The sequence below is a fragment of the Micromesistius poutassou genome, assembly GCF_964030765.1.
Source record: "Micromesistius poutassou genome assembly, chromosome: 9".
Classification (NCBI taxonomy): domain Eukaryota; kingdom Metazoa; phylum Chordata; class Actinopteri; order Gadiformes; family Gadidae; genus Micromesistius; species Micromesistius poutassou.
The window spans coordinates 17,453,517-17,470,517 of NC_140279.1; the positions used below are offsets into that span (position 1 = coordinate 17,453,517).

The 17,001-nt window shown below is 42.7% G+C and overlaps 2 protein-coding genes across 2 annotated transcripts; one reads left to right on the forward strand and one right to left on the reverse strand.

The window, feature by feature from the left end:
• Positions 1-67: 67 nt before the first annotated feature.
• Positions 68-6,962, reverse strand: LOC311352687 (pyroglutamyl-peptidase 1-like). Its single transcript, XM_084472485.1, has 5 exons — positions 6,864-6,962; positions 5,837-5,889; positions 4,919-5,035; positions 3,989-4,221; positions 68-2,855 (listed from the first exon to the last, which is right to left on the reverse strand). The coding sequence occupies exons 1-5, from the start codon at positions 6,895-6,897 to the stop codon at positions 2,648-2,650; spliced, it is 645 nt and encodes a 214-aa protein (XP_084328611.1). The 5' UTR covers positions 6,898-6,962; the 3' UTR covers positions 68-2,647.
• Positions 6,963-8,505: 1,543 nt separating this feature from the next.
• On the forward strand, positions 8,506-17,001 carry rab3ab (RAB3A, member RAS oncogene family, b; the record flags this gene model as incomplete). Its single annotated transcript, XM_084472869.1, has 5 exons — positions 8,506-8,547; positions 13,057-13,281; positions 15,637-15,755; positions 15,964-16,088; positions 16,811-17,001. Exons 2-5 carry the CDS (start codon positions 13,057-13,059, stop codon positions 16,999-17,001), a joined length of 660 nt encoding a protein of 219 aa, XP_084328995.1. The 5' UTR covers positions 8,506-8,547.

Genomic DNA, 17,001 nt, shown 5'->3' on the forward strand with positions numbered 1-17,001 from the left:
CAAATTCTAATATTATATCTAAAATCTCTACAATGTTTTGGTCATTAAGCGTCACCACACACGTCTACATCTTTCCAAGTGAACCTTTAATTATTGTTTAGTGGCATCATATGAAGCACTTTTGACATGGATGACAATTGCACAGTATTTTCAATAACATAACACGAACAGGGATACAGATGTCACACTTACTCAAAGATTTAGCCGTAGAGTATGTCAAACCAAATCTGCATTCTAAGTCCAAAATAAAGAAGACGTGGTGGAAGGTTAAAAGACTGTTTCCCATATTGAAGGTAGGATAGGCAATATATTTGCTAAGCTTTTGTAAAATTTGTTTAAATGCTCTTTACATCCAGACAGCATTTAATAAAATCCTTTTTTTTTTTTCCTCCGTTATCTAGGGCTGTCGCATGCCTGTAATAAGCCTGTCCTGTTATTTAATTCAATAGAATAATATGATTGCTGTCTGCCTACCTCCCCGACCGTTGCACTCATTGCGCATGACGGAAATCTTTCAAAAGGCAAGACAGACCTTTTGACAAAGCTAGCGATCTCGCCGTGTGTTTTGAGAGAGTGGCTTTGGAGTCTGGAGGCCTGAAGGCAGGGGTGGGATATTTTCAGTTGGATACTTTCAAAATCTTGCTTACTCTTGTCTCATTTCTCCAAATTGCCTGCTGTATCTTAAATAAAGAAAGTATTCAGGGCCTTTAGACATCAAAACCTCTTAGAAAAGGTGGCACTGAACATCCAGTTGAATAACAATAAAAATTACTTTTACTTACTAAAAGTACTTGAATGAAAAGCACCTCAAAATAGGCTTTCTGTAACAACTCAAACAGTTAAACATCCCATTTCAGAACCATGGTCAATACATTGTGAATGCTGGAAATACTAAAAACTTTTTAATACAGGCCCAGTTCTGGAAAGCTTTTGAAGTTAAAGTGACTGTAAATGCAGTCCAGATGAAAAACTAAAAGAATAGGACTTTTTTGTTAAAAGAAAGTGCTGGGGCCCACAAATTGCAGGTCCACCTCTGACATGATAAACTGTGGGATTTGACTTCATGGAATCATAACTTAATAAAGGCAGCAGAATCTGCTTCAATGAAGTCTACTTCATAAACGTGTAATAGTCTAATCTTACTCAAGACTGCGGGGCTTTAAACCAACACACCAGCCAAATAACTTTTACAGGTGAATGACTTCATTGCTAACCATCTTATAGCTTATGAAATTGTCTTCCTGTTTAATTTTGTTGCCATATTGAACAGGTCCCGCAATGGGAATGAGATTTTAATCTACATAAGAGACCTTGTTAAATTAATATTAAACCTAATAAAATATGTAATAACAAATATATACCAATATACATTTGGATACTATTTGACATTAAAGCATGGACAATTGAGGTCATCTGGCCCCTGGTACCCGAGGGTTGCAGAAGCCATAACTGTATCCAAACTGGTGATGGTGTTGTTTTAAGATGCAGCCCTGATACCATTTCACAGCTCAAGGCCAGATCTCTATCGGGGGGGATTCAGAAGGGAAACGGTTTTCAGTCAGAGGTGGTTCTAGCAGGGACTGGGGAGAGGGACAGGGATCCGACCTGCTCCCTGATTTTAAGATCCTTTGTCAAAGAATGCATGAAGAATTTCTTATAAAGAAAAAAAAGGTTAAGAAAACAATTCAATGTTAAATTAGGAAACAGGAAATCAACACAGATTATACTAGGGGAGGGGGAAAGAGAACACTAAATAAATATATGTCTGTGTATTGTCATGTAGAAAAAACAACATAACGGGTGCATTGTTCATCGAATGAATCATGTATATCACGTATGTCTATTATTTCAATACAAGCCTTTAAAGGTTCCGATCGCTTTTCATGAAACCATACCATATTTCATCAACCATATGTTGGTCACCACGGCGATCCTACGGTATTAGGGATCAAATGAGGGTCACTGTGTTTCAGTATGGCAGCTTAAAAACATGTACACCTGAACACTTTAAAACATTTGACCAATGAGCACCTTTGGAGAGGGGTGGGTGACATTTGAGGAAGGCTTCAAGGGGTTACAGAGATGAAGATGAATCTAAAAAGATAAACCCAGTGTTAAACCATAATAAAGTCCAGAGAGGAGCTGTAAATATAGCTCCCAGTCACCACAACAATCCTACGATAGACAAGACGGAACATAATATCCGCAAAGTGGTCGTGAAACCAGGTAACAATAAGGCTGTAAGGTCACCAGGAGGGCTGGCAGATGTCGCTCCTAGGTATCAAAGCAAATCTGGAGACCATGCTACAATTCTTCTTGTCCCACAGTAATCTTGGGAATGTTCTCAGGCCACTGAATTTCAAGTCACTAAAATCACAGTTTGAAGGTTAAGCATGTCAGTCCACTGTTCACCAGATGGGAGGGATCCAAACGACGTCCAGTTGCAAACGAGAGGCCACCGCTGATGTGAACGCGACGAAGAATAACTTCAGCGTACTATTCCGGTGGAGAGTATCTCTCCATGCACCAGTGGCTGGCATTTATGTATTTTAAGTTGTGGTTGGCGGCTGTGGTTTAAGTGCAATTCATCTTCTTGGTGTAAGGCTGGTCAGACAGGAGGTGGGTGTGTGTGTGGGGGGGGGGGGGTTCAGCTGGAGGTCATGGAGTGTAGGTGATGACAGCAGATCTCCTCCTCCTCCTGGTCCTGCTTCTCCAGCATCTCCCTGATGATAGCCTGCAGGGCCCGGCCCAGGTCTGGCCCACTGTAGGGCTTCCCGATGGGCGGGACGTGCACGAAGGCGGAGCGCCCCTGGCTCAGGTACAGAGACGTGTAGTAGGTAAAGTCACAGAGATACCTGAGCAGGTGGAGGAACAGAGGGAACAGAGTTAGTGGCAAGACATACGTGCAGACACACACATATAGACTGGTTTCTGGGCAACAACACAGCAGATGTGCATGTGCAACCAGGGGGCAGAAAACATAGACAACAGATAGACAACCGTCAAGGATTTGTTGTGCCATTAATGGCACAAATCGCGTATCGATTCATTTTGAGGAATAACATAAGGATCCTGTAACGTTCCCCCAATAGTGAGTTATTTTGTTTCTGTAATCAGGGTAGTAGGGGGCTTCCGATGTAAGTGACGTCCCCTGCTCATTCTTCCCACATACTATCCAATTAGGATTATTATAGTGCATGGAGGAGGTCAGATGTTCATATCCCTAATTGACCAAAGTTATTGGAAACTCATAAATGTTCTATAACCCTAACATGGAGGGGATTGGATATAGATCAAAATAGGGGGGAATGCACAAACATTAACTGTGTAGTCCAAACAAATCGAGAATACGTTTTATGTGAATACTTCAATACTTCATGTCCAACGTAAAAAAACGTAGTTACCGAGATGGTAACGGCTGCGTCAGAAATGACGTTGGTCTCATCGTTCAGTACCCGGTTAACAGACGTTGTTGCGGTCTGGTTGACATTACATTTTGTGGCCTAGACCCGGTGATTGTCTCATCAACATGTTCACCTGAGACGCGTGTGGACACCGTTCCAGACCTCTTCAAACCCTTTTGTATTCCTATAGAGAAAGCACTGCTGCAACTTCAGGGGGAGGGGGAGATCAACCTTGCAGCGGTTTACCACAGCTCTGACTTCCAAGAGTTGCAGCTGATTTTGTGCATGCTTTCAACTTGTCATGCTTGAGAACACAACGCCCAAAAACCACACACGGCCTCCGACCACATCTCAAGTGACTGAAGCCTTCCTCATACTCTGCGAGCCACCCTCAAATTAAGTAACACAGGTGACGTACAAATGTTTGTTTCTTGAGGTTGTAAAAACATACTGCATACCCAGGACGTGAATCATGCTGCCTTGAAGACAGCACCCAAGTACTTGAAATACAATAGACAAATGAATACAAGAGTGTTGCATTGTGTGCCGTTTAAGTGTTGCTTGATAGATTTCACACCACTCACCTGCCAGCGTCTTTGGAGACCGACACAGTGACGCCCAGCCCAGAGGCACTCACTCTCTTGCAAACAGACTCCATGTCAATAACAGAGTGGATGCAGTCTGGCCCTCCCACAATGCAACACTGTGAGTCAGGACAGAACCTGCTGTTGTCCAAGCCCTTGTAGCCATAGTTATGGCCACATTTCTCCAGCGTGACGGTAGTCGCCATGCCTGAAACACCAACATGGACCACCAGCTGCCAAACAGAAGAAAACAGAGTTATTCAATGCCAGGTATGTCATTAATACCACCAAAAAACAGGAGGGTACCTAAATGCCAAATTACACTCCTCAGCATGTATGCGAAGATCCACGAAGATCCAAGTCGATACTCAGAGACCTGTACACGCCCCTTTTGCCCATCATGGACCTACGCATATGTGTCGTGAATACATGCAGTCTTCCCAGACGTCAACAATGAGTCGCCCTTCTCTGCTTAAGCTTGAGCCAATTACTCGCAGATTGGTCGAGCAGGGTACTTGCGTAGTTTTTTGTTTTAGACAGAAAGTCATGAGAATAAAATTGATGCAATTGGCGAAATCCAATTACTCTTTTTTTCAGTTGGTTGCGATACACTAACTGCTTTTCAGCATTACATTTTATTTGATATTGCCTTTTCTAACATTGTTTCAAGCAGGCAGTCTTGGTCTCATGTTCCTCGATTTGGGTCGTTAATGTATATTTGGAGTAGGAAATGCTACACTATCCCCTTGTGTACATGCTAACACCTGACCTGGAAGTATAAATGCAGGTAGGAGTCGCAAATGTACTGTATGCAGAACTATCAATTCAGCTTGGCCAAAACTTGGTTTGCTAATGCTACACAAGAATAGCCAAGTTAATGGTACATGACCACAGGTTTGTGAACAGAGAGGAAAGGCGTTGACACCTCACCTGGGGATGGTACTGTTCCCATAGTGACGGGACCAGGCTCTGGACCTTCTGGTACTCCACAGGGACTTCAATCACATGCAGGTCAACCTTCTTCCCCAGGCCCAGCTTCTGCAGCTCCTGTTATAACCAAAGATTAGTATTTTCTTGATGTCATTGCATCTATAAAACTCACCAAGGCTCCACCTTTAATTAAAAACAGAACCATCATTTAATTTCAGAATGTCTATGTGAAAACCAAGAGATAATTTTATGTTTTCGGATTTCAAAAACTGCTTTGTAACGCCCCACCTTTACCAGCATTGACAAATGACCATGATTGCTGCTCTGTCCTCCCCTTCCCCCACCACAACACACGCACGTAATGAAAAGAAGCTGGCTTGACCCTGCAGTCACCCTTTGACCCCTGTCCAAAGGCAGCCTATTGTTTGTCTTTAATATCCTTATCAGGTCCGTCTAGACACCCCGACAACTATTGAATCACCCTCTGTCCCCAATGACCCAACAGTCGGTCCCCCCATTGGATCAGCAGCAAAGGAGCAGAGGTGATGTCACTGCAGCCGCATACAGCTGGCTGGACATCGAGGCAAAACTCCCTGACACAACGCCTCAGTCCATGGTCATTATAAATGTATAAACAACATATTGCTTATAACCAGCAGGTTGCGCTCTGGTTAGTTTTTATTCTAGTTTAGATAACAATGGGAACATTTAATGAGTAATGTTATTAAGGGAATGATTGACCTTATCCTGTTGTTAATATTTTCAATGTGTATTTGCCAGAAACTCCAAAAAAACAAGCATAAGCATAATAAAAGCATAAGTGACATTTTGGAGTTACCATCACACCAATAAAGACATCTTTAAGATTAATATCAGAAGAAGAGTAAACATTTTAAAATACACAATAAAACCACATACCTGGACTGCAACCCAGCTGGCGTTTACCATATGTTCCCCAAAAGGCCCAAAACCTAATAAACAAAACACAGGGTCAGGTAGTGAGTTGAAACGTTTATGTAGCAGCATGGATGCAACTTGACAGCTTTTCGGTATACAACACTTCGTATTCATCGTCAACAGAGCGTTGGGAATCAACATTAACGAGGTCCCCCTTAAAATGTGCAGGTGCACCAGTGAAAACAGTGCCTTTGTTTTGGTTTTTGCTTTCGAGTCATTGAGGATCACTCAACGTGATTTTATGGATACCGTGTCCCCTGTAGATGATTCTCTAAATCTGTTGAGACACCGATGGGCAAATAATACGGCCTCCGTGTTGAGGACCAATCACTCTGACCCCGCACCAACCCCCCCCCCCCCCCCGTCGATGAAATGGGTCGCCGTTGTTCCCAAGGGAGTCGGGGAGGGGTGGCGGGGTCGGGCTGGCTGTCTGGCGCTGAAAGGGGGGAAGAGAGCGGTCGGCAGCTGCCAGCCGTTCCTTCATTGTCATGTCCGCGTTTCCCAGGGCATCTACAGCGCTTTTTGCAGCTTGTAGCCCCAGATCACAGTCGGCCTTTGTGTCTACTAGAAATCGCATGAATGTGTAGCCTACATGCACAAAATAATGACATTCTTATTGAATACATTCTGAAGGTGGCAATCGAACATGCACGAAGAGTAGGCTATACGAGTTTAACTCTTGGTTACATAATACCACACTGACACTGCTGGCCTTGACTTTGGCTAAATATAGGCGGCGTACATTTTTACTAGTCCAAGTCTGGTGAGTCCACCATGTCAACAAAAGGTTATAAACAGTTAAAAAACGTTATAGACGCACATGACCTTTATTATATCATGGCGAATAACTACCTCATGCAATTTGGGCTGCTGTCATCTTCCAAAATGCCCCCTTTTGTAACTTTCAAACATTTTTGACACATCCGCACCGAGTGTCGACAAAGACGGAAACAGAGCAAAATACCTGCAAAGTCCGAGGCAGACTCACCTGTCACGATCACCGTTCGTTTTTTGTTATCCATGTTCTCTGCCGTCGGGTTTGATTGTTTATGTTTATGAGGAACTCCGAGCTTCCCTGTGTCCGCCGTTTTCCGGTTGACGAATGGCTCTTCTGGCGAGAGATGATGGGCTCCTTTCTCCGGAGCGTGAAACGTAACGCCATGACGTCACCAAACGCGCCGTTTTCCGGCAACAGCGTTGAACGTTTGATCGCTAAATGCACTCTATCGAAGATGTGCCACAAACCCAAATGATTTTTGGTTTAGTTTGCTAAATTAATTTTTTGCTTACTAAATGCCTATTTGAGAAATCTCTAAAATGATGTTCTGTCCACAATTCTGATATTGTTTATATTATATATATGCACAGAAATATTTAAAACACAGCACACGCTTATAGCCTGTATACAACCGGCCCTATTGGCCTTTTTATGAGGCACTTATTTTGTGGTGGTTTTGTGTTTTTGACAAAAAGTGTATAAAAATCGCATTCACTCATAAAACACAAAGCAAAAACGCTAAAATGCTCTCCACTGAAAAATACTGGACCAAATTAATCTAAACATCGATAGCTCCGTTTGTAGATGTGATGATGATGATGGAAAGATTGAAGATGTATTATTATCACGATTAATCCTATTTTCACATTTGAGTAAGCTGACAAGTTATTACATTGTATAGATCTTTAATTAATGTTCTCGTGCGCGTGCGTGCGTGCGTGCGTGCGTGTGTGCGTGTGTGTGTGTGTGTGTGTGTGTGTGTGTGTGTGTGTGTGTGTGTTAGCCCTAACCCTTTTTGCTAAAACACAATCATAAAGGCTACTTCCAGCGTTTTCTCACAGCTTCTGCATTAATTAAATTGCATCGTTTATAGCAATATCTCGAACCCGACGGTTAACTTTTGATGAGAAAGAGTTGAATATTGTTTTATAATTTGGTAAGTTTGAGAACCTTCCAGATTAAGTTTACAGCCTTCATATTAAGTTCTCATTTTTCCAACCTTGTGATTTTCATTTAAACGATTCATGTAAATAATTAATGACTTATTCCACTAGGAGGCGCCCGAATTGACCGATTAATGATATTTTACATATTAGCAGCAGTTCTCGATTGATATTATTCGCCTCTGTGAAAGCTGCATACAAGTCCTAACTGTAAATAAAAGATCCCTGTTGTTACAAGCCAGTAGCATAGGCAATAGTCCTAGTTGTTCCAAATACGTTCTCTCAATCAATAAGATTAAATACGATATATTAGCTGATAAATTTGTCATGGTATGGGCTGTGTCTTCTTGGAGCACAGCCAGGCTACGTTTTTATGGAAAATAGTACAATAAAATGAAATAGTTGTTTTCATGCTGATTTTAAAACGATGCCTTTGGTGGACTGGAATGTGTATGCAGCGACTGATAGCCGGATAGCCTGACACTATTCGTATAAATTATACAGAGGCCCAAGCAGCGCTGATAAATATTAAATGACGCCGCACCTTGGACGTTTCAAGGCGTTTCTGATGAAGTTTTAGGGGATAGGCTGGCTCCCCACGACAATCATCCCTACGCGTAGAGCCCTAATACCCGCCCCTTTCTGCCAGGAACTGTCAGTCAAACGGTGGCGTTGCTGCAGGTGCTGGACGCGGTTTAGCAGCAGGATAGAAGACCAATAAACCTTCAAAGGTGAGATGCTATGTCTATGTATTGTTTTAATATGGGTTCTATAGGAGTGACATGTTACAATCAGCCGATTTTCCTTTCAAAATTCATACCTTCTTCATCTTGGACTGGCATGATGCTCGATAGGCTGTGTAGACCGCACACATAATATAACATTACAATATTGTAGAACATCACGAATAGAGGAATTTCGTAGGGACTAACTCCATAGTGGTCTTACGAATGTCTAAATGTTGCAGTGATGGTTAGGAATGATATGGTTATGAACCAAATCGTTGTTTTTTTTTAGAAGGCGGATAAAAGTCCCTTTAAGAAAACGAAACGTCGACCTTGTCCATTGGTGGAAGCTTCGATGGAAATGACACATTTTATGATCCAGAATCGATGGATAAAACGTATTCCAGTCGCAGTGTGGACGGGCCATCGCTTCACGCAGTGCTGCTCAGCTGCCATATGGAAAGCTCTCCCATCGTTGCCTTGCCTCACTCTCTCCTGTAAAATCTGATATCAACCGTTTGTGTTTAGTGGAGAATGCATTGCCCTGGGTTGGGAAAGAAAGACTCCATCGCGTTGCGAATGGCGTGAGGTTGTTTAGGCTGTGCGTGTTTGTGTTGGAGAGCTAGAGATAGCGAATGGGGGGGAAGGTGCACCTTTATGTTTAGCGACATAGCAGACCCTGCAAACATCCAACCGCATTTGGAGAGCCTTTTGGATTCCAATTCGGCTTTAAAGCGTTTTCAGAGCCTGTTTGTCGTTTCTCTCGGCCTTTCAACTTTATTATGGTGACAGAATGTCGATTTTATTCCAGAAAAAAAGAGATGTAAACTGCAGCATTCCGTATACCTTTGGTTCGCTATCTTAGCGATTGAAATATCACTATTATAATGGAAAATAGGTATGCCTCGGATATTGATATGTCTCAACGGTGACTCCCATGTTTGTGTAGGCTATTCAGACATTATAACAGGATGTAGGCCTAATTGCCGTTCGGCCCGCGGGTGTAAAAAGCCTGTTTTACTTCAATAGTTCATTAATTCATATTTTTTTGATAGGTTTATTATGTCCTCGGCTGTGCTACTGACACGCATGTGTGGGAACGGACAGAATTGTGTACCGCTGAGCTTTCAGACGCCCGTATAAAACCTCCCGTCGCACCGTCATTCATTTTCGCATCCAGTAGCCTACACAACACCAACTGTTACCCGAGCGATATCGATCCAGATTTTGTCTTCTGGTGGCTGTTTGTTTTCACGCAGTGGGGGGAGAAGTGTCTATTTATAGCTTGCTTTTCATCTGCATTTCTGCTCCCCTTAGAAAAGAGGGCACGTGATTGGCGGTGGAGGAAAATGCCATCTCAGGGAATCTTGGGAGCATGGCAGCGAGTCTGTGTGTGTGTGTAACCATCTCGGGCCAGGGAGAAAGTCCGATGAGCCGTTCGCAGAACACTTACACTTACCACCATTAACTGGATAAAACAAACATTTGGGCTTCATATATATATTTTTTAGTCCCGTTTAATCACATGACACATTGCACCGCCCATTCAGACGGCGTTTATGATGGGTTGTCATGGTGACTGTCACTAGGCCAGCTGACACCATCATGTGGGAGGATGTAAGGCAGGTTGGTCGGGTTGTCGTTGGACTCCTAATAAGGTCTGCCTGATTCTTGAAGTCTTCCTGATTGATATCTGATATATAAGTCCAATAAAAAAACAAAAAAAAAAACAGATCCTTATCAAAGGTCTTGGATATCAAAGGGTAGTGCCTCAATCTTTGAAGCAGGAAATAGTTAAATGTTCCTTAACCTAGTTCAGTGGATTGAATATCCAATATTCTAATGACCTCAAATTATACTATTTGTATTTTTAATATATTCAAGTAAGGGATAGGATTGGTACTCTGTGTCAGCTAATCAGCTCGCTAGAGAAGCTACAGTATTAAGGACATTGAGGACCATCGAGGAGCCCTCTGAAGGAATCAGAGGAATCAAACCTTCTGAAGTGCTTCTGAGTAGAGTTCCACCTGCTTATTATAGGTCCAAGCCCAGAGACTTGCTCAAAGGCCATGGAATAGGAATATAAGCGTAGGGTCAGTTGATGAGGCTGAAACATGTGATTGCTGAAACACGAGTGAAACACGGTCATTCTGCAAAGCAGAATGACCCGCAAGCCGTAGCAAGCACTTGGGATGTTTTCAATGATTTACAGCAGCACTATCCTTGAAGATTTACTAAATAATGTTGTTTTTACTCCACAGTGACTAATACAATCTATGGTAAATCGATGTGTAGCTTATTTGAGGAAGGCATGTGCATGCAGCATCATGTAAAGGCTTCAGGAACTTGTTGTCCTGTGACTCGTTGATTGTGTAAGAAACAAAATAAGCGGAAGATGTGAATCAAGATGAAGCAGACAACGATGACGAGATATATTCAGTTACAGCCGGCTGTAACCGACTGACATTATGTATCTTACTCTATATCAAACTTTTACCACCCAATCCTGAGTATCAATTGCCTCAGGTAATCGGCTGTTCTGTATTAAAATAAAGTATGATTTCTGCTCCATATATAACAAAGCCTTGTTCTTTGTATTGATCATTTTTTTGGATCATGTCTCTCTGCAATATTACAATATTGACATCACAGTGTGTCTTCACGGTTACTTTTTGTCATTTATATATATATCTAATACATGCAATTACGTTATAATTTACCACTCCTCACACAATCTATACATAACATATAACACCCATGCATATAATTTTAATTCTGCGTGATGTTGACATATGTGGGTCGGTAGATTTACAGTAGTTGGCTGCTTAGTCATCCCAACAGGGCAGTGAAATGTTAACCTCGGATCTGTAATCACCACATCATTCTTCCTGAAGAACGGACCAATCATATCGTCAGAAGGGCTGGGGGGGAGGGAGTTCTGTGAATAATTGAGAGCATCTCATGTCTGCAGTGATAGGGTCCTGGCGGTGGTGATTGGTGTGTTGTGTTGTAGTGGTTCCTGGGGGCCACGTGGTCAGATAGGGAGCTAAGTTTAGGTACAGGCGCTGGTGGCCCACTATTTACCACAGAGAGACCATGTTTTCCATGAATTGTCTGGGCAGTGTTGTGTTGAGGCCAACAGTGTTAGTGTTGCAAGATTGAAAGTGTAATAAATGTGCATGCCTATAGCTTCCAAGTCTATTTATTTGTCGGTTTGTATGGCGTTCTATCGACAAAAAATAAATTTATTCCATTAAATAATGACTGCAGCCTTCCTGGGCGCCGACTACATTCTGAAGGCGTGCAGTTGACTGCGGCATGTTCACATTTGCTAAATAGGAATCTGGTTGTGAGTTATAACTCTGGTGCCCTTGAGGAGGAAGCTCTCTTGGGAGCTCTGTGGTGGTCTAGATAGGTGGGAGGACAGACGATACCAAGTGAATCAATATTGTGTCCTTAAACACCATTAATAATGACAAAATGCAATTCTAACACAGCATCAAAACTAATTAAATGTTTTATATTGTTGAGAAAACAATAGCTGGCCTGGACCTGTTTTTCATACTTAAATCCATCTATGGTTATTCTTGTATAAAGTCCTCTGCTATGCTAGCCTCTTCATCTGGCTCTAATCTTTGGCTGATGTGCCCTGCAACGCCGCCGGTAAAGCCCTTTGGCTCGTGTTATTATCCCTTTCTTGTCAAACCGCTACACCATCTATCTGCTGGCGTTGGCAATAACAGAGCAAGGTTGTGAAGAGTTTCGCCATGAATCTTTTTATTCCTGTTTTTTTCTGTAACTGAGATATATTCAAGTCCGAAGGCAAAACTGCTGTGAGAGTTTTTGTATTCTTCATTCTTCTGGGGATTTAAGTGTTTGATCTTTCGCAGTTTCTGGCTGTTGTGGAAGGTGAACTTTACTTTTATTTTCTGACTTATAATAAAATCTGGTTCAAGGTGGCTCAGTTGTGTGTGTTCAAGATACCTTTGTCCTTGCGATGGTGAGATGGGTCAGCTACCTATGTTGTTAACCTCTTAGATGCCAATAATAGCATTTACAGCACTTATTAGGACCCAGTTGATTTAAGCAAACAGTCCTTAGCAGCCGCCCGCTAGTGGTGATAGACAGGAGCTTTGATGATTGAATAAAACAATGGTTGCTTGTTCTATTTGTTAATTCCCCAAAGATTCGGCTAAAAACTCCCATACCTTTTTTGGTCTCAAACATTTTATCTTCTGTCGTTAATTGAATGATGTAAGTAAAAGTTTGCACTCTTTGACAGTTGGAACATTCTGTTGGGTTAATGCCAGGGAGTATATTTGTCTGCAAGACAAAGAAAGTAAAAGTGTTTGAAAGCAAGTTCAAAGTGGGTGACGTTTGTAACATGCTGTAACATTTTGCGCTAAAATTGGAACGTAATAATGAGTCATCATCCTACCACAAATGCTCCGTCTTTCTCCTGGTCCGCACAAACCTGCTTAAACATAAGTGTGTGTTTTCTCTCCCGGTCCCCAGATGGCCTCAGCAACAGCAACCTATGGGCAGAAGGAGTCTTCAGACCAGAACTTTGACTACATGTTTAAGATCCTGATCATTGGCAACAGCAGCGTAGGAAAGACCTCGTTCCTGTTCCGCTATGCCGACGACTCCTTCACGCCGGCCTTCGTGAGCACGGTGGGCATCGACTTCAAGGTCAAGACCATCTACAGGAACGACAAGCGGATCAAACTACAGATCTGGGTGAGAGCTCTGAGGCAGGCGATGTGTGCAGGTGGTCGAGATATGACTTCTAGATATCCTCAATGGCCTCAATCATCGGCCATTGTGGTGAATGGATTGCCATGGCTTTTGGCTCTTTTTTTACCTTGAGTTAATTTTGTTCTTTGCATTGATCGGATTGGAATTCTACTTGCCGTTTTCCTGTCTTTCTGGAGTTTTTGCCTTCTTCTGTGGAAAAGAAAATGGTTCTGTAGCCTCAGTTATCTTCCAAAAACAGTCAGTACGTTTACATGCAATGAATTTGATTACAGCCATAGTTCGACTATGCTCCTCCAATTTAGAAAAACATGTACTTTTAATTCAGCCTTGGGTGAACGGGGTGAAATCAAAGCGTAGTGTGTACTTCCACCTGCACTGAATGCATGCGTGCTCCCGCGGCCAGGGATACGCTTCTTATAGGAGGTAACTACATTGGCCCGACACCGGCTTCCTCCATCTTCTTCGCCACTTTTTAAAATAAATTGCAGTTTCTCGTTTTCCGACTGCGACAACAACAAGACTATCTACGACGATTTTGCGTTCTGCATTCGCAGAACTCTAAATTAGATTCCAATCCGATTGAATGTATACACACACGATTAATGCGTCTATCAATCGAATAATCTAGGGGTCTTAATCCGACTATGAGAAACCCGATTCGGTCCGATTTTAGTCAGACTAAAAAAAAAAAAAATCCAATCATAGTCGGACTAACCCAATAATTCGATTTTCTTGAGTGTCGTGTAAACGCACTGACTGAAAAACAAGATAGTCCACTCGTTTATGAACAGTACAAAACACACCGCTGACCTTACACAACACAAAACTTCTACACCTCCAAAAGCAATATCAATACAACACTGCACCAACGCCAACGCCAATTCACACTACACCAAAACAACAGCCCACCCAGAAACACAATGACATCAACATTCATATTGAACCCAATGGAGGAAATCGTTCGAAGTGCAAAACTAAGCTTCACATAGCGTCAACACAACATGTTATGAGTTATTCATGTCTGTCTGTCGTTACATGGTTCTCTCAAATTCCCCCTCGCCCAAACAATGTATGCAGATTCAATCCCCTCGTCAGACTAATGGGAAATTCCAGAAATTGTAATAGGTAAAGTACCCACGTGTCTATCTCACAGAATATTACTTGATTTCATACATTTTATTTGCGAGGAAGAATTTGTACTTTAAAAAAAAATTATGTAACAGTTTTGAAACTGGACAAAAATATGCTATCTTTTGCTTTGAAAGGGCTAAGCTAGCAGAAGCTATTGGTCCAATAGTCTTTAATGTGACACACTCATATTAGCCGGTCACGGCTTTGGTCTTGCTTACCACTGGCCAGCATATGCGACCATGTTTCTTTATATTAAATGGCAAAATTTGGAGCTTCAAGAAGTTCTAAGGAGTTCTCTGTTGGGTGTTATTGAACCGGCGAGGGTTGGGGTGTCATACAGCCTCAGGCTTCAATTCCCTGAGCCTTTATTAAAGTCCACGACTGAAACTCAACCCCTCCTCCTGTGTTGGCCTGAGAGAGACTGGGAGATACAGATAGACACGATACAGTGGCAAGAGGAGGAGAGAAATATGGAGATAGAGAGAGAGAGGATGAGGAGGGAGAAAGAGGGAGAGAGACAGAGAAAAATTGAGAGAGACATTGAGAGGGACACAAGAGAACTGGAGAGAGAAAGAGAAAGAGAGATAGCGATAGAGATGAAGAGAGTATAGGATAGTAGGATAGAGGATAGTAGGAGATGATGTTATGCACAGTGGTTTTGGGCCTGCAGGTCAAATATGGTATTATGTCATATCGTATTTGTGTGTGTGTGTGTGTGTGTGTGTGTGTGTGTGAATGGTGTGCATATATTGTTATGTGTGTGCCATATTATATAATATTCTGTTTGCGTTTGCGTTTATGTGTGTGAATTCGTGTAAGTGTATGTCATTGTGTTGTTAATTATCTTGTGTCGTAACGTGTGTTGTATGTTATTGTGTTGCGTGCAATACATTTGTTTGCGTTGTGTGTATTGAAATTTAACGAGCTGAGCTGTCATTTTGTAATGTATGTTGTATTACAAAGAGTGTGTTTCATTCTGTATTGAATTATAGTGGCGATCACTATGTGTTGCATTATAACACTGGTGTTATTGTATTATAATGTGTGTGTGTGTGTGTGTGTGTGTGTGTGTGTGTGTGTGTGTGTGTGTGTGTGTCTCTCTGTGTGTGTTTGTGCGCTGGTTTGTGTGTGTGTGTGTGTGTGTGTGTGTGTGTGTGTGTGTGTGTGTGTGTGTCACTCTCTCTCGTGCGCACTCACACTTTCCAGGACACGGCGGGACAGGAGCGCTACCGGACCATCACCACAGCGTACTACAGAGGAGCCATGGGCTTCATCCTCATGTATGACATCACCAACGAGGACTCATTCAACGCCGTCCAGGACTGGTACGTGATTGGCCCTCAGCCCCCCGTCATGTGATCCCATAACCTAAGGCAAAATGTGTTTATTTAGGTGGTCAATATACAAAAGATCAGATATGATTCACTTTATTTTGTTGTTTAATTTGTCAATTAGTCTGCGCTGTAAAATATGTGAATTGGGTGAGTTTATATAAATAAGTTTATCTCTTGTCTCTGTGTCTTCTGTTGCCAGGGCGACCCAGATCAAGACGTACTCGTGGGACAACGCCCAGGTGCTGTTGGTGGGGAACAAGTGTGACATGGATGACGAGCGGGTGGTGTCTGGAGACAGAGCCAGGCAGCTCTCAGACCACCTCGGTGAGCTCCCCCACGCACGCACACACACACACACACACACACACACACACACACACACACACACACACACACACACAGACACACACACTATAGGTGTAAAATCCTATAGTGCGCTGCTGCAGCACTCTCAGGCCAAAGCAATTGTTTTTATTTGATGACGTTGGAGATTGAGTAGAAACAGGGGGTTCACTTACATGATGAAGAAACACAACGTTTGTAATGGAACACTTCCTTATTATAGACAACAGGTGCCAGCTGTAATACTGCAACTACCACTATCTCTCTCTTTCACTCCCCTGCCTTCTGCCTACTATTTCCTTTGAACAAAGTGAGAACTAAACAAAACTAAAAATACATATATGTATATGGGGTATTGGCTAGTGTTTTGAAATAGACCTCCAGGGTCATCATGAAAATGACACACCCGGAATAGACCCCGACACAACGTTAGTATAGAGTCCAAAGGTTCACACTGCAAATACTGTAATGTACTGTACTGTAAATGGCCAGGCTGTAGGTGCACTGTAAATGGCCAGGCTGTAGGTGCACTGTAAATGGCCAGGCTGTAGATGTACTGTCAATGGCCAGGCTGTAGGTGTACTGTAAATGGCCAGGCTGTAGATGTACTGTAAATGGCCAGGCTGTATATATACTGTAAATGGCCAGGCTGTAGATGTACTGTAAATGGCCAGGCTGTAGACGTGCTGTTGTTCTTCCTGCAGGTTTTGAGTTCTTTGAGGCCAGCGCCAAAGACAACATCAACGTGAAGCAGACCTTCGAGCGGCTGGTAGACATCATCTGTGAGAAGATGTCCGACAGCCTGGACAACGTGGACCCGGCCGTCACGGGGGTCAAACAGGGGCCCCAGCTCACGGAGCAGGCCACCCCACCTCGACAGGACTGTGCATGCTAA

Coding starts and splice junctions, on each gene's coding strand:
- LOC311352687 (XM_084472485.1), bottom strand. CDS start 6,897: ATGGATAACAAAAAACGAACGGTGATCGTGACAG. Junction 5,036..5,836: donor CCAGCTGGGTTGCAGTCCAG/GTATGTGGTTTT, acceptor TGGTTATAACAG/GAGCTGCAGAAGCTGGGCCT. Junction 4,222..4,918: donor GGGAACAGTACCATCCCCAG/GTGAGGTGTCAA, acceptor TCTGTTTGGCAG/CTGGTGGTCCATGTTGGTGT.